Here is a 22,400-nt window from a genome sequence, read left to right as displayed (position 1 = left end):
ACCCCCCGGCTAAGTGGCTAAGTATTTCTATACCACAAACATGTCCACAGAAGCATGACAGCATAAAGTACTATCACGTTCCACCAGGATGGTATCCTTCGTCAATTAAATTATCCCATTGCTTTAATACAGAGAAGTAATTGCAATCCTTTTGTTTATAAATCTGCATCTTGGATTAAACATTCATGGTGTCTATACAGGGCAGAATACACCAAGTATTCCACCTCTAATGAAAGTTGAATGGTGATCTGATAGCAGGGGCTTACAGAGAGCACAGAGCAGAAACTGTGTGGTGTCACCTACTTTGCTGGTCAGAAGTCGGGGCTGCCCCCCAGCTGGCCAGCGTCTCGCTTCCCCACTGCCAGACCTCTCTCTTCCAACCTAACAACTCCCTTCTTCAGTTCCCCACCTTCCCCAAAGGACTATGCAAGTCCCGGACCAGGAACAATGCTCCCGGGAGCTGGATTTGGAGGAAATAACCAGGAAAATTTCATTTCTTGACAAATGGCGGCAAATCTTTAGTTGTCACAGGTAAGATGTTCTTGTTCTCTCGTTTCTCTAGAACCAGAGGGATTTCAGGTATTTAAGTAATCAGCTTTTATGCTCGCTACGTGAGAAGTCTCCATTATAGATTTACATTTAAGATGCTTCGTTTGTGGAGAGAGTCTTTGCTAGCAAGGTTGGGTTTGAGGAGGTTTGAGGGTTGAATGGATTGAGTAATTTACTTGATGTTTTCTCTCTCATTTATAGGTTGGGAACCAATAATACAACTCTTCAGGTAATTACTTTTCTCAAAACCAATGTGTTTTCCTCTAGTTGCTTCTTTGAACAATCACATTAATGGCATAATCTGCATTTATTCTATGCACATAATGTCACTCAGGCACCCGGCATTTAACGTGTGAACACATAAAACTAGAAAGCCCGTTGAAATTTTTTCTTGTGCTTTCTTTTTCCATAAAAATCTCTTCCTACTTTTAAGTACTTTTCATCATTAAGAGTACCATATGGTTATTATTTCAGAAAAAAGTAATATTAGAATCTAGAGTTCTTACACTTGTGAAATAACACTAGATTCTGACATCCAAGTGCTTCACTGTTCTTGAAGAAAAGTAATTTTGAAAGTAGCTCTCATCTTTATTCAGCTTCTGAAAAACTGTTTTCCTTCATCATTTTCAAATAAGGCAAAGGTGACTGAATTCAGGTGTTACTAGGTATTTTAAAATCTGTTATACGATATAAGATGAAAGATGTTTTTTATCTCCTGTAACCTGAAAAGGTTACAAGGTAATGAACTTGGTATTTCAGATATTAATTCAATCTCTGAACAAACACAGCACAAAATGTGAGGGTGATTTTCCTGGCACTAATATATGATATGATCAAACAACTGAATTATTAATATTTTAACTGTAACTTTAAAGCATCTTCCTCCAAGTAACCTGTCATCAAAAGCCTTATTTGTGCTAAAACTTTCGTAACCACAGTCTAAATTAGAATTTAATGCTTCCATTTTAGTCTTAGAAGTATTAAGTGGAAATAGCTACCATTTGGGAGAATAGAATATTCAAAAGATAAAACTATCTTTGAAAGGAAAAAAATAAATAAATGTCAAGTTACGCTTTATACAAGGTGAGGGAAACCCATCACTACAAATGTAAAGATTTTCCATTTGGTTTATGGAATGCATCGTATCACAACAGTAGTCTGCAATTTGGATGCTGTGTTTCTGAGATAAGAAAGCATCTTAGCCTCTAGGAATCCAGAGAACTAAGAAGGCAGTTTCCTTCATGTTTCAGCCTCTGATAGGGCAGATTTGTTTCACGACATTAGTATAGAAGTTAGGTAAATTGGAAGAAGACTTATTGCTAACATATTTAAATGCCGTAAGACTCAGTCAAGAAAAGTAAAAAATAGATATTTTTTCTTAAAGGTAGGGGATGGATTTTTTAAAGAAACAAATTATTATAACTCACTTATTAGGGAGCAGGAATCTGAGAGAATTAAAAGGAGGTAACCTGACTTCATTTACTGGCCAGTTAACTACACAGGGAGGAATACCTCACATAGACTGGAAAGATTCATTGATTGTTGATAAAATGTTGTCTTCTCAAAACAAGAGACAGTGACATTTACATTCTTCTCTAAACATAACTTCAAGTCAAGGTCTTGATAGCATTAATTATGTTTCCATAGTTACATTTAACCTCTCCCAGTCACATAAAACTTATGAGAAACCCCTTTGACACAGACATCGGGATTTTTCTACCTCTTTTATTGCTATTTATCACAATTTTCAGATGTCTGTAAAAGGGAGACAATATTTTCTGAACACTGCTATTTCAGAGAGAAAGATAGAGAAGGGGGAAACCAGGTCATCACCAGCTCTGTTTGCTTTGTTTTTTGGTGGTGATATTTTACACAGAATCATGGAGGCAACCATACATCTGCTGATGAAACTGAAGATAGAACAGGAATACCTCAGCCCAAAGGACAAGGACATTTGCCACCAAGTAGCCTTTGTTCTATCCCCAAACCCTCTATCATCTCTTCAAAATCCGGCGGCTTTCCTATCTCCCTGGCAATGGCCACGGTAAGTATAGCTTGTCAATTAAACATGAAAGGAAACGTAATCTTCCCCAAACAACAAGGCTGGGGAATCTTATCTGCTGTCATGTGAGAGTATTATTGAAGATAAGACTACAGACGGTTGTGATTGGTAAAAGGAGAATATAATTAAAATGACTTATTTATGGTATTTTTCAAGGACATCGGTGATGTTACAATCTTTTCCTCCCAAATTCGGAGAGTCTCTAGTCACTTCCTTGGTCTGCCGATTAACTTTGAGGGAGTGAGGGAGTTGAATTCCAACAAATCACTTTATAAGGTAAGATAGGACAGGTGACGAGTGCTGCCAACCACTCACAGAAAGCCATGTCGCTGTGTGAGGCAGGGCCCTGTCCTCGCGGGCAGGTGGGGGGCAGGCGGGGCACCTGTGCCGGGCCTGGTGCTGGGGCAAGGAGCTGATCTCAGGAAATGCTTTTCTGGGGCTGCCAACTAACAGGCAGATTTGAAAAGAACCTGACATTGAGGATTCAAGTGGATCTGGAAGCTCCTGGTTCTGTGGACCATTTGCTCAATTCCAAACCGGATGCGTAGGGGCAAAGGGCTATGGCAGAGACCTAGCAAGGAGGTGAACTAGCAGACAAGCCAGGGCTGGAGCCAATGCCTTGGCAACGGACCAAAGGCCCAGCTGTCAAAGTCAAAGAGGCATGATTGGGAACTGGGGAATCTAAGCCCTGGGTCAAGCCAGGGGGAAAGGACCAGCTAGAGTGAGAGATCCCTTCGACTGGATTGCCTCCAAGATAGTTCTCTCAGTCATAGTGAGACTCGGGACAATTTCTTCTCAGGACCTTCACACTGACACTTTAACTTGCACACTGTATCCTGGAGCCTCAGGCAGAGACTTTTCCTGGGGGCCCCAAGAACAAGAATTGGAAGCAGCACTTCCTGAGGGCAGGCTGCCCTACACCTGCGCAAGCTTGCAGAAAGCACCCAGGACCAGACTGGTCACCTGGGCGAAAACCAATAGCACTTGCCCTGTAGGAGGCCTTCCTTGTACGTTACAGTTCCACAGTCCGTGCACTGCACACAGGGTTCCTGCTGAGAGGGGTGAGTGGGGCTTGGAACCCCTGCTGGGGAAACCATCCAGTCTCCACCTGCTTTTTGAGTTGGCCCTGACTGCAGTATTTCCAGCCCTGAATATCACCTTTCCTTACGGTCCTCATGTATAGGGACCAAGCCCCCACGTTCTTTTTTATCAGACATGTCCTCACTGGCTTCACAGAGCACCTCTCTTTCCTGTCATATTTGCAGTATAAATGGGCTGGGAGGCCCACCGTTCTTTCTCATTATCACAAATCTTTCTGCCTCAATCCACCTTCCCTCTTTTGCTCAAAGGCCGGATGTCACAGGAAGATCGGTCAGCCGGGGTCTCATGAGATGATGTGCTTGCTCATGGGCCTTACAGCCCCTGGATGGTGCCTTAACTCGTGTCTTAGGTGTCTAGTGAGTGGCTTGCCTTTCAGGGAATGAAGACAGGCGATGAACGTGGGCTCCTGCTCGAGTTTCCAGCCTCAGTGATTATTCTGCCTATGCTGTGCCATAGAACCATAAGTTGGAGTAACTATCTGTATTTTACTGGACAAGACAATGTTTTTAACAAACCATCTTTAATAAGAATGTCTTCCTGGCTCTGTAATGAATTTCTATGTAAATTTTGGAATTTACACGTATCTGGAAATTAGACTACCTTTCCTATGAAAAAAGAGAAAGGGGCGCCTGGGTGGCTCAGTCGTTAAGCATCTGCCTTCAGCTCAGGTCATGATCCCAGGGTCCTGGGATCGAGCCCCGCATCGGGCTCCCTGCTCCGCGGGGAGGCCTGCTTCTCCCTCTCCCACTCCCCCTGCTTGTGTTCCTGCTCTCGCTGTCTCTCTCTGTCAAATAAATAAAATCTTTAAAAAAAAAAAAAAGAGAAAGACCATGGATCTATATCAGTATTTGCCCATATATGCTTACAGAACTTCCAGAAGCAATTGTGGAATGTAACAGTGGAGGGAAAGAATGGGGTAGGAGACACGGGTGGGAGGGAGTCTTCTCTGAGTGTACCTTTTTGTACTCTCTGGATTTGGAACCATGTGAATGTGCAATCTATTTTTAAAAACACACATAGAAATTTTAAAAACAGGGAAAAAAAAGCATCACAGATGCATTCACAGATGTTTCCAAAGTCTTCTAGTCTCTCTTTATATTGTGGAAGCAAGAGAGCCTGGGTCTGAATTCCCCCACTTATCTACAGACACAAACGTGGTGTGATTGCAGACCTCCCCCATGACTTTTCCAAGGTAATTCTCTCCCTTTGGAAAATCCTGGGGGACAAAAGAATCAGACCACTCTAGCCTGAACCGGAGTTGATGGAGTGTTAAGGAAGTCCCAGAAGTGCAGATAATTGATTCTTTTCTTGAAAAAAAAAAAAAAAAGAATTTGGACTTATTCCCATTATGTGGGCCAGATGATAGTGTGTCCTTTAAATAGCAATAGCATTAATTAAACACACCCTGGGATTTTGAGATGCTGAGCCTTGGGATTCTGAATATGTGTATTCCAGGGAGGTGGTTTGGAAGCTTGACCAATTCTAATCGATGTTTCGGCAGTGCAGCCGCCTGGCAAATTATCAGAGCTATTGAATCCTAATACTCACTTGAGAGTGCCTTTTGTTGTCATTCTGCCGTTCTCTTTTCCCTCCTCTGTTTGGGGTAGGGATGCCTGGGATTTCCCGACTTTGGCACACACTCTTCGCTGGGAATCTGCTGAGAAAGGTGGGGGGATGTGTGTGAAACTTCTCTCTCCCTAGCATTCCTGTTTCTCACCTTTTGTTGGCTCATTTCTTTTTTTTTAAATTTTTTTTATTATGTTTACATTACATCATTAGTTTTTGATGTAGTGTTCCATGATTCATTGTTTGTGTGTAACACCCAGTGCTCCATGCAGTACTTGCCCTCCACCGGGCTAACCCATGCCCCCACTCCCCTTCCCTCTAAAACCCTCAGTTTGTTTCTTGGAGTCCATAGTCTCTCATCGTTCATCTCCCCCTCTGATTTCCCCCCCTTCATTTTTCCCTTCCTTCTCCTAATGTCCTCCATGCTATTCCTTATGTTCCACAAATAAGTGAAACCATATGATAATTGACTTTCTCTGCTTGACTTATTTCTCTTAGCATAATCTCCTCCAGTCCCATCCATGTTGATGCAAAAGGTTGGGTATTCATCCTTTCTGATGGCTGAGTAATATTCCATGTATGTATGGACCACATCTTCTTTATCCATTCATCTGTTGAAGGGCATCTCGGCTCTTTCCACACTTTGACTCATTTCTAATACGACAGCCTTCTTCCTTCCCCCAGCTGAATCATCTTATAGTGAATGAGGTGTAATGACTGATGGCCAAGGCTGCCGGCCCAGGTAAGATTGTAGAGAATGTGAGCATCCTTCTCTGTGCTCTTCTGCCAGCACCTCTCCGTCCCTCCCCCCAAAACTGCCTGCTTCCCTCCAGGGCACTTTCCCATCCTCCTCCACAACCAGGCCCTTCTCCAGAACCCAGCCTGGAACACATTCCTATAGCCTCTTTTATCAGCAGCCAATAAACCAACCCCTGGTGTGTTTGCAATACCACCTAGCAGGATCATATTAAAAATGTAACACTGGGAGATCAAAATATTCTGGCAGAGACTCAGATGAATGAAGCTTCCACAGAGGATAACAGGCAAGGGGGTGGCTTTTTAGAAGTGGGAAGCACAGCCTGGTGCCCCAGCATAAGGTCTGGTCAATAGATGGGCCTCAGTGGATGTTTGCTTGATTAATTCACTGGTCTGGACAATCCCCCCAAGAGGCATCTCAGTATGGGGCAGCAAGTATCATCCGTGTGCCCCTCACGGGCACTCTCTACCCTTCGCCACCATGCTTTCTGCCAAAACTGACCTGGGAGGGACTCTATCAACAGGGCTCCCTCCTCTTCTGGCTTCCTGTTGAGTTTGACCAATGTGAGTCCCGGAGGGAGCCTGGAGGGAGGAAAGGGAAAGAAGCCAGGTTCTGTGTAGCCAGCTGAATCCCTCTTCTCTTCTGGCCGTTCTCTCCCGGGACTTTCTCCTTCCTGGTTCAGGTCACTCTCCTCCCCCACCCCCACCCCCTTCAGGTCTAGGGCAGATAGTGTTGCTAAGTGTGGGACCCTGCATTAGCCGCTGTGGTTTCCCCACATGCAGCCCACATCTTTGTAGATCGTCCCAGTCTTAAACTCTCCTCGAGTTCATCATCCCGACTTCCGTGCACCATCTGTTTTCCTGCTGAGACTCTTATGGTACAAGTTGGAAGGTTTGCACTGGGGTCCTAGAGCTGCCATTTACAAAATACTTGACCTTGGGCATACACGTAACTGCTCTGCACCCCAAATCTTTTAATTGTAAAAGGAAAGGGCCAAATAGATTTTTTTCCTAAATTCAGCAAATGCTTATTGTGAACCCATTATGTACCAGTCTCTGCACCAGATGCTGAGGAATCCATGGTGAAGGTGATCAAGTCAAGAGTCTACCACTCTATTTGACAGGCTAGGAGAACAATGTTTCTTAGGACTCGCTAATTCTAAAAATCTCTAATTCCGTGATGAGCTGGTAATATCTAAGGCAAGACAAGATTTAGAGAAAAAGCTTCAAAAAGGGTTATTCTACCTCATGTTGGGGGTAGGGGCAGGCACAGAGATGCTCCCATCTGTACAGGCAAGATTGTCACAGGGAAAGTCTAAGTCCAGGGACCAGACACAAGGCAGTCAGGGCAAGGAAATTACATGTGTCTGGAAGAATGATCCAGGACCACTGTGTTCTTCTGCATGAGTGTGTGAACGTGTGCATGTGTGTGAGTGTGTGAGTGTGAGTGCATGAGTGTGTGTATGTGTGTGTGAGAACATGTGAGATAATGATCATCATCATTATCATCATCATAGCGATCAGGAAAGAGAGGTATTCATTACAAATCCTCGAAAACTAACAAAGTGAAAAGAGAAAAACTATAAACCGTGCTTGATTGTGTTAAATAATAATGATCCTTAGAGTCATTTATTAGGGCCATTTACCATATTTGTGTCTAGTTACCAGGCAGCACAATGACTTATGCCTATCATTGAATATACCAGGCTAATCTTGTGATAAATTATATTTGATATATATAAGTCACCTTGCCTGTGCCGCAGGCCAGTAGGTCTGGTCTGAGCGGCCCGCAGCTCCTCTGTTCGAGGCCTGCCTGAGGTGTATCTGGACAGGCATGCTCCCTAAGTTGGAAGTGGTACCCGGCAACAGAAACAAGGGTTTGGTTTGGCTTGTAGAGTTTTAGTGATTGAATTTGAATTCTAAGCCTTCTTAGTGTCAACAGTCTTACTCTCTCACATTTGTACCTGGCTTCCCCTCCCCTCCCCTGCCAAGCTCTGCTCTTTTCCCATCTGTGGGGGGACTTCCTTCCCTAAAGCGTTCCAGCAGACAGGCTGTGTGTTCACAAAGGTAATAACACCCTGCATTTACTCAGCACCCACGGTGGTTCCTAAAGCCCTTGTCCATACTTCTTCCCTTTCAACAATAGCCCCAATGTGGACCAAGCAAGGGTTATCCGCATTTCAGGATAAGCAAATAAAATCTTAGCAAGGATGGGTAGTCTGTCCAAGTGCGTGTGGTCAGTGCAGTGCAGAAGTGGGCTTCTCAAGCCTAGAGCGGGGAGGACTCAGTCTTTCTCATGCTGCCCTGGCGTCAGGGAAACACTTGGATTCATTGTCAGTCCTCTCCTGAGGATGTCCTGGGTTGGTGGCTCATTGGCCATGGGACACACCGAGTCTGTGTCTTCCAAGAGCAGTCTCTATGCCCTGTAATCCTCTCTCCTTGACTTGCTGTTGCCCTGAGACACCAGATAAATTATTTTTCTTCAAGTGCACTCCTGGGCCCTTGCTCAGGCTGAAATGCACCTGCCGCTATTTCTTTGTAGAGGCAATCTTTTGACGGGGGGAGCAGAGATGGCCAGGAAATAAACTCCAGCCCCAGAACTGGACCCTGGTCCGACAAGGGGAAAACCAATACACATGTAGGCTTCTCCTGCATCTGTCCTTCTTAGATACCATTAGGTCTGGACCTAATGGCTGCCTGTTCTTTTTGTCCACACTCTTCAGCTGGCTTTGAATGCGTGAATGTGATATTCAAGGCTTCCAGGATCAGCCCTAAGGTACTTTCCAGTCTCAACTTCCATAGACTTCCTGCCCCGTGGTTCTGGAACACACACACACATACATGCATACACATGGACACACCACACCGTCTCCTAGTTCTGCTGAACCACTCCCTGTCCCTGGATGCTCTGAGTACCCTGCGCATGTGTGCACATGCGTGTGTGTGTGTGTGTATGTTTGCAGATCTTCTCCATCTAGCCTCCCCTCCATTATAGGCAACAGGCCACTGTGTGGTCTGTCCCACGGTGTGGGATATGTGCCTCTGCTGGAGCATGAGGGCTTTTAGGGATATGTCATTAAGTAACGTATTAAATAGACTGGGTCACCTCATGGGAAAGTTAGCTCCTTCTTCACTCCACAGACCCAGAGAAAGACTCTGTAAGGGGTACACATGTCGACACCTCTTTAACACTTCCTACTTCCTTTTTTAATTAAAAAGATCGTGAGCTCAGGCAATGCTTTCGTAGGCAACAGTTTCTAGTGTAAGTGAATAACATTGTTTTATTTCCATTATTTTTTCTATATGACAAATGATTTTGATTCCCACTTAAAGATGTGATATGAAGAGTCCTTATTAAATAGATATTTCCTGAGTTATAAGAGAGTAGCTCAAGCTAATGAGAGATATTAATTCAATAATGATTGGCATGCAAAAAGGACAGCAATCATAGGATGACACCTACTTAAAGCCGGGGAGGCAGAGCAGTGATGTTGGAATGGACGCAAAGCCCAGCTGTTTCTACCAGCTGGGTGACTTAATCAAATACTTCTCCGTCAAAGAATTAAGTTAACGTAATGAACATAAAGCACTTAGGCCAGTGCCTGGTGCATAGAAAATGCTCAATAAATGCTAGATGCCATTTGCCAGCCCAGTTCAAATGCCACATCTTCCACGAAGCCTTCTCGAGTATTCCAGTCAGAAGTTCTCCTTCCTCTGTTCTCTCAAGCTACTTCATACTTACAGAACTTCACACATTCTATCTTGTACATAGTTGTGGGGTATTAGACTTTTTACATTTCTTATCCCACCTAGGACCAAGCACATGCTAAACAATGAATATGTCCTTGATTATGAATGCATTCCCTTTTTTTAAATGTGTTTTGTTTATAAAGGCTTATTTTTTTCTGGGAAGCTCTAGAAGACCCTCTCCAATCTCAACATGCTATAGAGTTTCCAGGAAAACCTTAAAGATTCTGGGGCAAGAGAACAGAGAATGCTTGTTTAGTATCATTTAAATCAATGTTGTACTCAAGCTAGAAACATAGAGTCTTGTCTGATTCTTGTTGCTGGAGCAAGAGAGAAAGACTCAAAGATGGGAGAGGCAGGGGCTGCAGAGTCATGGACATAGATGGGGACAAGAGGCAGGAAGGCAGAGCGGCAGCTCATGGTGGACTGCAAGGCATAAAGGAGAGATGTCTGGCAATGGAAGGTGAGACAGACACAAGGGACAAACATCAGATGGGGACAACGGGGTACAAAGTTGACACACTGGGACTTCAGGATAAAATAGTCTAGGGGCCCCTGGGTGGCTCAGTTGGTTAAGCATCCAACTTCGGCTCAGGTCATGATCTCAGGGTCCTGGGTTCTAGCCCCATGTCGGGCTCCCTGCCCAGCATGGAATCTGCTTTTCCCTCTCCCTCTGCTCCTCCCCCCACCGTTTTCTCTCTCTCGCTCTCAAATAAATAAATAAAATCTTTTAAAAAATAGTCTAAGTGAACCTGGTTTAACTCTTTTGCACAAGACTCTACAGTTATGATAGAGGAATAAGGTAAAATGTAAACCAGAATGTAGGAAGGGGACAGGCCTACCTCCACAAGTTTACCACCTTACTTAAGGCCGTTTGATGAGCAATGTGTCTAAGAAGAATTATTTTTGTTTGAATCGTTTATTTCCCCTCTTAGAAGTTACGGCAGAGCCTCTTTGGAAATGCCGTCCATGTCTTCAGCTCTGACTGGAAAAAGGCCTATTTCAGGTTCCATGATCCTTTTTCTGACCTGGCTTTTGCTTTGGAAGTAGAAAAGGTAATAGTAGGCAAAAATTTTTAAATATTCTAATCCCATATTCCCTATCCATATTTCCTTCCATTCTCATCCATAAGAATATATGTTTTCATTATAATCATTTGTGGAAGCATATTTCATATAATTTAAAATTTAACCTTAAATGATAAGAGGCTGTTTAAAATTATAACTCACTGTCAGGATTGTAGCAAAGCCTCAAACCCCGCCCCCATGCACACTGCCCTCCCCAATTCTAGTTTTCCTGGCTCTCCTCTCCAAGTTCTAAGTATCCCTGAGGATGTGAAGGCAGGAGGAGATCCAGGAGGTTCTTCCTGGCTTATATAAAATCTCAGTAATTCATGTCATCAATTACCAGTAACAAAGAATTTCAAGGACTAGCCAACAATTTCCTGACATCTTCCAAATCTAAAAGTTGGATAGGAAGCAGGAGCATGGCGGAGGTGGGGTGGAGGAGGATGCATGTCCCCAGGTGCCAGTCTACAGGGCTCCACAAAGAAGGTGGTTGTTGCAGATTCTAGCCCAGCCATGGCATCTGACCACAGCTCACGTACATAGTATGGTGCCCCTTCACTCAGCTTAGGGATGTTATATACCAGGAGGGAAAGGGCTTCGGAGAATAGATGGCATCCATTTCCAAGAGTTCTCCTTTGTCCTGTTGGCCCCCTGGGGTTCCAGTACAGTTGTAAAGCTCTGCTCCCAGCCTTCATATGCCTCACTATTCATCTTCCCCGTTTCAGGGAGGTGCCCGAAGCATTCAGATGGCTGTACAAGGATCCATCATCAAATACTTGCTGTTTACAAGGAAGGGAAAAGACTGTAACTTTCACAGGTAAGGGGCCTAGAACTACTTGAGAGAATTACCCATTTCATGAGAACCTTTACATGCCAAATAGTCACTGGGGAAAATCCCCTGGTGGCCTCGGGAAGGGGACTTGCCTCACGAGACAAAATGGCTCTGGTTCTCCCGGAGGGACTGGACTTTGCGGCTGGGGAGGACTCTCCTGGAGCCACTCTCAATGGTTGCTGGAATAATGTTGAGTTTTCATGTTCCACTGCAGACCGTCCTGTCAGGTGAAGTGACACACCTGGTCTCAGGTGGGTTTACTTGACAGTATTTGATGGGAAAAGCCAGACTAACAATTAAGGAGGAACAAAAGGGCTGTTTAAAAAAAAAAACAAAAAACCCTGATAAATGAAGAATTAATTCTCCTATTTAACCAGGCTGACAAAATACAGTGTTTGGTAGTTGCCTATTTAAGAAAATCAGTTCAAATGACTTTACTTAGAAGTCAACAAACTCCATCATGGGCAAAGCTCTATGCTTGGTATGAGAAGAAATATAAACAAGTAAAAGGTATATATCTGCCCTCAGCAGGATAAGTTATCCCTCAAAACAGGAACTAAATGTATAATTTATTCTAAGATCATGAATTGCCAGTTTCCTGAGAAGCAGAGCCAGAGGTGGGAATTCTTTATACAAGTGATTTATGAAGCAAATGCCCTGTTGGAGAGGAAAAAAAAATTCTTTTACCCTTCTAGCTTCTTTGGCTGGTCTAATAATTAACCTAACATAAGACAGATTAACAGGAGAAAAACAAAGTTTAATAACATGTATATATCCTTTATACCTGGGAGAGACCAAGAGAAATTGAGTAACTCCCCAGAATAGCCAAAGGCATCACCTTAAATACCATCTTTAGCTAAAGACCAAAGAAGATGTTGGGGGTGGGAGTCTGTTATGGGAGGTTACCAGGAAAAGCACAGTAAACAAGGGTAAGGTGGTTATGCAGATTTACATCAGTGCATTCTCTACTGATAGGAGTTTCTAGAGATTGAGAGCCATTCCCCTCCTCCGGGGAGGGAGATACCCTTACAAATGGAGTTTTCCCTTAAAATGTCTTTTACAAAAGGCTAACTTCTGAGTTTTCAGATCTTCTCTTGAGTCTGTAGTTTGGTTGTTTTTAAATAACCAGCTTAAAATAATCAGTATGCCAAAGAGATACACGTTGGGTGGCAAGACTTGCTCCCCTTTGGCCCTCAGGAGGAACCTGTAGGAGCGAGGGAAGCAGGATAGGGAAAGAGAAGCAGAAGATGTGGTCTCCAGCGATATCCAGCCTCAGTCTGATCCCATGGGAGCTCGGCAACCTCAGCTGCCCCATCTCCAAAGAAGGAAGTGGGGCCTTTGTGCTTCCCCCCCCCCCCCCCCCCAGGCAGCCACCGGCTTTGAGCCATCCGTGGAAAGGCAGGCATCACTCCTTATCACTCCCAGGCAAAGTCACTCCAACTCTTGAGAGGAAGGTGAAAAGTAGGAGCCACTGGTAGCAGCCCCCCAAGGCAGCCGGGGGAGGCGCCCACCAACTAAGTAAAAGGGACCTCAGGGAATCTAGATGAAACACACGCACGTTTGCTACACACAAAGCATTTAGCACAGAGCCTGGCGTGCGGCAGATATTAAATATGTGGTAACAAGGAACCGCTCTCATAGACCTGCTCCACGAAGACTTCCTGAATCTTCTCAGTCACAAGTCCTGTCTCCCTCTTCGGTACTGTCATAGCACTTTGTTTTATTCTCATCCACCTCCTCAGACTAGGGTTTTGGAGTATGGAACTCCTTGTTACTCATTCCTGTATCGCCACAGGGCTAGAAGGATGATAGAAATCATGGCTGAGTTCATTCATGAACCCCTATCATGTGTTTCTCCAACAGCTGTCAGTGTTAAATATTTAGAAAACCAGCCTAGTAAAGGTCTACCACATAAAGACTGGCTCCCATCTCCTGGGAAATCCTGACAGCCTGGGATTACTCCCTAGACTATAATGGTGAAGAGCAGGGAGTCAGGGGGCCCGGCTGCCTGATTTCAGGTCACTGCTCTACCACTTTCAAGGTGAATGACCGGGGGCCAATTACTCAACCTCTCTTTCTTTCTTCCTCCCTAAAATGTGAGGAACAGTAGCATCTACTTCACAAGGTTGAAGTGAGGATGAAATGAGGTGACATGTATGAAGCACTTAGAACAATGCTAGGGGCAGTGAGTGCCAGGTGAACGTAAGCTACAAGTCAGTGAGGGCGACATGTGGTGGGCCTCCAGCCAGGCGTAGGATGGACACGATCTGGCAGGACATACAAGACTAGCTCGTTAAAGGTGCACCAGGGCACAAGCCAAGGCATGGAGGTGAAATGTGGCAAGTATGTTCGGGGCACTGGTCCATGTGGGCCATCGGGTTTGCAAAATATCACTGGGAGATAGCACTGCAAGGATTGTTTGGGGTCACACTTGCAAAGGGCCTGTTATTGGGTTAAAAATTTGGATTAGTCTCTGCTGGAGTTCAGGAGAGGGGACATTGGTGGGGACTCAAGAGGGGCGATGACTTACAGGGGGGCACTGGTGAGAAATAATCTGTGAGGATACCAGTTCCCATGACATTCTCACGGGCTAGGCTGAGGAAGGAACCAAACAGACCCGCCTGGTGTGCAGAAGGGGACTTCAAGGTGGAGGCGCCTCGCGTTCAGCTCGGTGACTGTTCACACCACTGTCTTCCTACCCAACGTCCTGTGTTGTAGTTTATGTGCAATAAGCAAACGGGAGCAGGAGCAGGGCCTGGCTGCGGCACTGGCTGGCATCCTGTGGGCGGCAGGCGCAACCGAGAAGGCCACTGTCTGTCTCATCGCTGAGGAAACTTACATCACCTCAACTCCTGACTACTCGGGAGATGATTTCACTGAGCGGGTGAGTGCACCCCTACCCGTCCTGCCAGATAAAGGGCCAATGAAGCCTAAGAGGGCACGAGACTCAACACGGAAATGAAGGTGAGGTCCCATCGACGCTCCTAGAGGTGTCCGATGTGGCCAAAGGCGTCTTCCAAAGAGGTAGGGACAAAGGGTTGTAAGTGATCCAGGCAGCCTAAGGGGAGAATCCTGCCATGAATTTTTCCTTCCAGAATTCACCATGATCAAGAATATCCCATACCTGAAATCATTACAGACTGCATTTCCATATCCACTGTCTTAAACATTGCTGAGTTCTACCTGTTAGGAAAAAAATATGTTTATGTTCTTATGGCTCAAAATATCATATTGGCTTAAAACTAAGGAATGGAAAAGTGAGGCCAGGCCATCCACTCTCACTACGTATGATTTACATGGCCTTGTGTAAGACAGTATGTCAGGTTTTAGCAGTGTGATCTTGCAATGAAACAAAAAGCTCCCTTGAGGAAATAACAGTGAGTTGACATCTTATAGATGTAGCTTTCATCTTCCTTTCCATTTTTATCTTCTATTCCTGATTTATAGCTCCAGCTGTTTGAACTTTTAGAGAAAGAAGCCACTGAGAGATTCATCTATGATCATTTACAATGTGTAAGTGTTTAAGTGTGGAGATAATTCCTTTATGTTGAACTGATCTTACAGGAATCTTCTTTCTTTTACAAAGTGTATTTCTAATGATGCTTATTAAGAAAACCAGGTCATTTTGAAAGCTAAGAAAGGGCCGGATGAGAGAAAGAGAAGCCCGCCTCTCCCTCCCCACAACCTAAAAAGAGCCAGCTCACACACAGGCCACTCACAATTACCTCTTTGTCCCTGGCTAATCAAACCCAGAGAATAATACTATAGAGGGCATATGCCAAGATTTCTTTTGTGGGGAGAGAATATGTCAAAGCAGTCTTGCCTCATCTAATGGATAAAACACAAAAACGCTCCACCACGAAGGCCCTAGTCTAAATTGCCAAAATGACCGTTCACACTGACTCTGAGGAAATGACTTCTGGTCTGAAAAAGGTGGCCCCGTTTCACCTGCTCTACCAGCACCTTCCACACAGTGTCCTTCTGACAATGGTTCTTCCCCACCTCCCAGGACGGGACAGTGTGGTGGAAAATCTAAGGTGCTCTTTTACGATTCCTTTGCAGGGAAAGGAATGCTGATTTTCTAAAGAATCGGAACCCTAAGGGGTAAAAGAGGACAATTAGCAGGGTTACCATGAAGCCATACAACTATAGATTATACAGAAGGGGGAAATATGTTCCAGGAAACTCATTGTTCCATTCCTTCCGAAGGTTATAGAGGCAGAAAACTCAGGCAGGAGTTCTCAGCCACACGTTGGCCATACGATCTTGATTAAACTGGTTACCCCAGGCCTACCTCCCCCACCATCTCACAGGTCTCTGTGGCAGGCAGAAGAAAGTACCCCCCTCAACCCCACACAGAGATATCCGTACCCTACCCCCCGGAACCTGTGAATTTTATTCTTCATAGAAAAGGGGAATTAAGGCTGCTAATCAGCTGACTTTATTTTCTCATTTTTTAAAAAAAATTTGTGTTATTTAAGTTTAGGTGACATACCATGTTATATTAGCTTCAAGTGCACAACATAGTGATTCAACAATTCTGTACATGACACAATGCTTTAAAAAAGGGTGAGTACTCTGGACTACCCAGGTGGGCCCAATGTAACCACAAGAGTCCTGAAATGTGGAAGAAGAAGACAGAAGAGGAAGTCAGAGGGTGTGGTGGGAGAAAAGTGTCACCTGCTACCGTTGGCTTTGAAGATGGAAGTGGCGGTGGGGGGTGGTGGGCAGGGACACCAGAAGCTGGAAAAGGCAGGGAAACAGATTCTCCCCCAGAGCCTCTAGCAGGTCAATTTTGGCTCAGTTAGACCCATTTTGGACTTCTGACCTCTAGAACTGTAAGCTAATAAATTTGTATTATATTTTGTTTTGTTAAGTGCTTAATTTTAATTCCAGCGTGGTTAACATACAGTGTTATAGGAGTTTCAAAATTTGTATTATTTAAGCTACTAAATTTATGGTTATTTGAGACAGCCTCAATATAAATTAACTAAGAAAACCTGTATGATAGATTTTAAATACCTGGCATGAAGTACTAAGTTAGAAGCCTGCTTAGGGGACTCTTTGTGGTGGGCAGGAGAGGCTTAACAGGGTGACACAGATAGAGAGGACCCCGTAAGAAACGCGCCTTCCAGCAAAGAGAGGCAAACCCTTTCCTCTTTGTCTTCCATCTGCTCAACTCAGCCCTGGGGCAGTCTGATTCACTAGGAAGGATCCCCCCCATCTGCAAGGGCTTCCTCAGTGTAGCCAGAGTTGAGAATCAGAGGATCAGAGCTGCAACTATACACACTAAAGCCTGAGAGTCAAGCTGGGATCAGCAATACAGGCCCAAAGCAGAGGCAGACCATGGGGCGTGGGCAAGCATGGCACGGGGACAGGGGGGCTGCCGGGGTCAGACAGACCCGTGCTGACTGTCACCACAGCCACTCTGGGGCAGCGCCCGCACCACGTCTGACGCTCCTCTCAAGGGCACCCCTGACCAGGGACTGCCCATTGCGATGAACCCCCATCCCAGACCTTTACCAAAGCCCATTCAAGATGCACCAGTCCTGGGGTGCCTGGGTGGCTCAGTTGGTTAAGCGACTGCCTTCGGCTCAGGTCATGATCCCGGAGTCCCGGGATCGAGTCCCGCATCGGGCTCCCTGCTCGGCGGGGAGTCTGCTTCGTCCTCTGACCCTATCCCCTCTCATGTGCTCTCTCTCTCTCATTCTCTCTCTCTCAAATAAATAAATAAAATCTTAAAAAAAAAAAAAAAGATGCACCAGTCCTATGTCCCATTCCTGAGTCCCATCTTGAGACAGAAATCTCAAGATCGAGGTCTGATGGCTACATGTGGATAGCAAGACCTATTGTAATGGGCTGAATTTCATCCCCCAAGAAGATATGTGCAAGTCATAACCCCCAGTGCCTGTGGAGGTGATCTTATTTGGAAAGGAGGTCTTTGCAAATGTAATCGAGTTAAGAAGAAGGCATGCTGGATTAGGGTCGGCTCTACTCCAGTGACTGGTATCTTTAGAAGAAGAAGAGGGCAATTTGGGCACAGACACAGACACGCAGGGAGAACGCCACGTGAGAATGCAGGCAGAGATTGGAGTGATGCAGCCCACAAGCCACTGCACTCCAGGGCTTGCCAGAAGCCACCAGAAGCTACAAGATGCGAGGAAGGATCCTTCCCTGTGGCCTTCAGCGAGAGTGTGGCCATGCTCTGACACCTTGATTTCAGACGTCTAGGCTCCGTAACTGTGCCAGAATAAACTCCTATTGTTTTAAGCCATTCAGATTTCTGGCAATTTGTCCTAGGAAATAAATACACCCATCATATATGATCTGCAGCAGGAGCCCACACCATGCTGTATTTTTAAGAATTGGACTCAGCATCTGTCAAAAACAATCAGGAGATTCCACATAAAAACCTGGATTTTTGGGGCGCCTGGGTGACTCAGATGGTTAAGCATCTGCCTTCTGCTCGGGTCATGGTCCCAGGGTCCTGGGGTCAAGCCCCCACATCGGGCTCCCTACTCAGCAGGAAGCCTGCTTCTCCCTCTTCCACTCCTCCTGCTTGTGTTCCCTCTCTCTGTGTGTATCTCTCTGTCAAATAAATAAATAAAATCTTTAAAAAAAATGAATTTTTTTAGCTTTCCCCTGAATCAGAAAATCTGGCTGCACTAGCCCTATCTTCTGGCATGTCCTCAAATTAGCTGACAAGGGGGCCTCGACTCCCCTTGGAAAAGTTGTGAGAGGCTGGATGATGCCACCTACCTGGTAAAAGGACTTTGCAGATGTGATTAAGTGAAAGATCTTGAAATAGGGAGATTATCCTGAATTTTCTTGGTGGGCCCAATTAATAAGAGGAGGCTTATTTAAGGGAAAGTGGATGTCAGGAGAAAGAAAGAGGTGTGATGAGGGAAGCAGAGGGAGAAGAGGGGTCACCATGTATGACCACAATTTGGGATCATGAGCCAAGGATAAGGACAGCTTCTAGAAGTTGGAAAAGGGGGCACCTAGGTGGCTCATTTGGTTAAGTGGCTGCCTTCAGCTCAGGTCGTGATCCCAGGGTCCTGGGATCGAGCCCCACATCGGGCTCCCTGCTCAGTGGCAAGTCTGCTTCTCCCTCTCTCTCTCCCTCTGTCCCTCCTCTTTACTCATGTTCTCTCTCTCTCTCTCTCTCTCTCAAAAAAATAGAAGCTGAAAAAGGCAGTGAACAGCATGGCCCATAAAGCCTGCAGAAGAAACACAGGCTTGCCAGCAGTTTGAATCAAACTCAAGAAGTGACACCCACATTGGACTTCAAACCTCCCAAACCATAAGACAATGGATTTGTGTTGTTTTTACGCCACCAAGTCTGTGGTCATTTGTCACGGCAGTAATAGGAAGCAATAGGAAACTAATACGCCAGCATCCCCAGTTTGCCTCAGGGTCCACCTACACCCCCATCCCTGACCTCCGCCGCCCGTTTCTCTCACACACCGCAGGACACCCATTTGGGTTCCTGTCTGGCTCCCACACACTGGAATTTGTTCTGCCTGAGGGTCCTGCCTCTGCCAGGTCACAGCGCGGCAAGGGGACAAATTAATCCATAAAAGGGAAAGCACCTGCATTTTAGCAGAAGCCTTCCTGATACAGTGCCTTTAAAGGAGAGGCTTTAACCCTGGGAACTTTGAAAGCCAGCCAAGGAGCACTTTTCAGCAGGCAGAGAATTGACATAAAGCTAAGGCCTACTACCTGAATGTTGCTTGGGCAATTTGGATTTGATCCTGGAGATCACAGGGCACCTTTGGAAACTCGTGAGCAGAAAAAATAACCTGGGCAAGAGAAGAGACAGGGGAGAAGTGCCTTAAAAAGGGACGGATACTAATTTTGCTGTGATTCTAGCACGTTCCAAGCACTAAGGCAGGTACTGTGCATGATGTCATTTAACTTTTGCAACAGACCTGCAGTTTATCTGCAATTGCAGATGAGGAGATTGAAACTCAAGCAAGTCAGTAACTGCGAGTAAGAGTACAACTGGTTTTGAACCTAGATCTGTATAACTCCAAAGCTATTTCCACAGAGCATCTCTGCTCCCCTGGGGCAATAAGGAGGGAGGGATGCCCCAACCGAGGAGAGGCTGGGAAGGAGGCCAGCCAAGAGCACACAGAGGGCCTGGGCTAGGATGGACGCCGGAAAAATGGAGGTGAAAATTACACTACATCTTGGCCATGATTCAAAGACAGCCATGTGATAGAAATGGAGGAAAGAAAAAGGGGTCAAAAGGCAAGAGAAGGACAGCGCCACGGGCCGACCTGAAACAAGGAAGGATGCATTTGAGAGTGAAGATGACTCTGGGAAACTGTCCTATCAGCAGCTTTTCTAGGTTCTTGGGCTATAAATCCTTGAATTAATGCCTAGAGATATACATAGCTGCATTGCTTTTAGCCAAACATGCTTTTTTATTTTTGTCCCCCCAAACAGTTCAAAGGGGAAGGAAGCCACGGTGTCATCTTGTTTCTTTACAGCCTCATCTTCTCCAGAACATTTGAAAGGTAAATTCAACAAATATTTGCACGGGCATTTCCTATAGCTCTGTGATCACATAAGCGATGTATTCTTGGGTTGGAAAATATTTTCATGGCCTACTGGGAACAGGAGTACAGTTTTTTTTCTAGTGGATGCTCTTCTGTTGATTCATCCTTTTCTGTAGTCGGTTTGGCCATATTAATGGGTGAGTGGATGTCATCAGGAAGGTTTGAATCTGCTTTTCTAGGACAGTGGTGGCTTCCTTCTCCTGGTGGTTATAAATATTGACAGATAACACCAAAGCTTCTTCATGTAATTTTCATAATAAAAAACATTTTATTATTTATGTGCACAATAAGATATATCCACAGGTATTTATTTTGTTTCTATGATATGCAAAGCCCTGTTCTTGGCACCGTGGGAAATACAAATAAAAGAAGAGATGGCCTGACCTGCAGGGTCCAGTCTGGGAAAGACAGGAGTTATACACAGAGATACCAGGCATGGTGCAGGTGGTAATTCATGTACCAAATGAGGCATAAAGACAAGGAGTCTTAGGGGATTCCAGAGGAGGAAGGGTCCCAGCAGACAGACTAGTAGAGGAAGGCTTCTTAGAAGAACTTCTGGGCTCTGAAAGGAAGGTAACCTCTTAAGAGTCAGAGAGAGAGAGAGCCTCTAGGAAGGAAGAGTTACAAGCCCGGAAGCAGTGTTCCTACCACTTGTCTTTTGCAGAACGTCACCACATTTTTGTGGTCTGTGTTATTATTTGCTTAACAGTTTTCTTTAAATCAACACATATTTACATATTAACTTCTTCCTAAACATCCATATCCTTTTAATCATGTATTTGTTGTACTAAAGAGAAATGTATTAAGCACATCACTATAATTTTTTTTTTAAATCATGCCACACTTTGGGCAACGCTGCCCTGAATTATATCTGATGCCACCAAGGCACTCACTGTGCTTGACCCAAGTCTTTGGTCCCTATTCACAGAAGGGCATGACCTCCAGTCCTGTGAATAGGTTCCTTCAAGAGCACATTACAGCTCACATACCAGTACTCAGCCCCTCTCCCTGGGTGAGAGCTGGAGCCCCATTCCACTTTGACTTCACATGGTCCAGGGTAGGACCATGAGCCCTGCTCCCTGTTGAAACAGTAGAGGTTGCCCTTCTGCAGTCAGGAAATGGGCTTCACCCCCAAACTGGTATTTTCCACTTGAACAGTCTATTCAACTCAGTCTTGGGCCAGCACTCTCTGGAGTGGTCATGTGTCACTCCCCTAAGCCAAGCATCCCTTGTCACTTGGAACAAATAGTTTCTCCACTGTGCCCGGCACCCACACAGAGCATACATGTGAGTCTGTCAGCCTTCTCCCTTATCAGCAGCTTCCCCCAAATGCATCCCTAGCTTTTCCCATCACCTCTGCAGCCTCCATCCCAGAGACTTTTCCAGTGAGAGACAAAAAGGTGCAAGGCACACAGGAGGGACAGTGACTGGGCGAACCCACTCGACTGCTGTTCTGTGTTGGGAGGCAGAGGAAGGATAGGCTGCAGGTTCCTGGTGCAGTCATTGTCTCTGACTGAAGGCTGATGGCATCTCGTATTCTGCAGGCTTCAGAAGGACCTAGATGCCTCCACAGCTCATCTGTTACAACCAAGTGCTGGGGGCTTCCTGTGCAGGCAGGTAGGTTGGGAGACTTTGCCTTTCTATTGCAGAATCTGAATTAGGCTTTTTGTTTGTTTGTTTTTCAATTAAGCATATTCTCTCTTGAAGTAAAGAGTGATCGAGTTATCTTTGAAAGACTAAGAAGATGCTCCCCTGAGTTTGTTATCAGAGTCTACCTTCCAACTTCCACCACGGTCTTCCCAGTTTACCTCTGAGAGCCCCACATCCCTGCAATTCTACAGACCCATTAGAAAATACCTTGACAAGACCCACCAGGAATCCCTAGTAATGGAAAGAAAAGTACTATAACAACAGCTGAGCGTACTGCTTCTAAAATCACAACTACAGAAAGCAGAGTTTAAAAGAAATGGAAAGAGAAGAATGGCAGTAAGATCTGAGTGGGGCACGTGAGGATCTATGGGGTTTGGCTCAAGAAACAAAGTCACTCAAGTTTTGTGTTAACCATACCAAATGTTGATGACCTGTTTTTCCCGAATTAGATATTATGTCATTTCATTCTTTTAAGTAAAACTGGTAATTTTTCAGTGATTATTAAA

At 45.1% G+C, this 22,400-nt stretch overlaps 1 protein-coding gene across 1 annotated transcript in view; it reads left to right on the top strand.

The window, feature by feature from the left end:
• Positions 1–424: 424 nt before the first annotated feature.
• The window catches only part of MINDY4B (MINDY family member 4B), a 36,102-nt gene continuing 14,126 nt past the window's right edge, over positions 425–22,400 (top strand). Inside the window, exons 1-9 of the mRNA XM_034988563.1 lie at positions 425–531; positions 751–778; positions 2,426–2,593; positions 10,717–10,836; positions 11,574–11,665; positions 14,399–14,564; positions 15,128–15,193; positions 20,132–20,202; positions 21,789–21,861. Of these exons, the coding sequence (XP_034844454.1) occupies positions 425–531; positions 751–778; positions 2,426–2,593; positions 10,717–10,836; positions 11,574–11,665; positions 14,399–14,564; positions 15,128–15,193; positions 20,132–20,202; positions 21,789–21,861 (891 nt within the window). The remainder of the gene's footprint in view (positions 532–750; positions 779–2,425; positions 2,594–10,716; positions 10,837–11,573; positions 11,666–14,398; positions 14,565–15,127; positions 15,194–20,131; positions 20,203–21,788; positions 21,862–22,400) is intronic.

The sequence above is a fragment of the Mirounga leonina genome, unplaced genomic scaffold (assembly GCF_011800145.1).
Source record: "Mirounga leonina isolate KUSES-001 unplaced genomic scaffold, KU_Mleo_1.0 Mir_115, whole genome shotgun sequence".
Lineage (NCBI taxonomy): Eukaryota > Metazoa > Chordata > Mammalia > Carnivora > Phocidae > Mirounga > Mirounga leonina.
The sequence above is the reverse complement of the archived record's forward strand: the minus strand, read 5'-3'. Positions and strand labels throughout refer to the sequence as shown.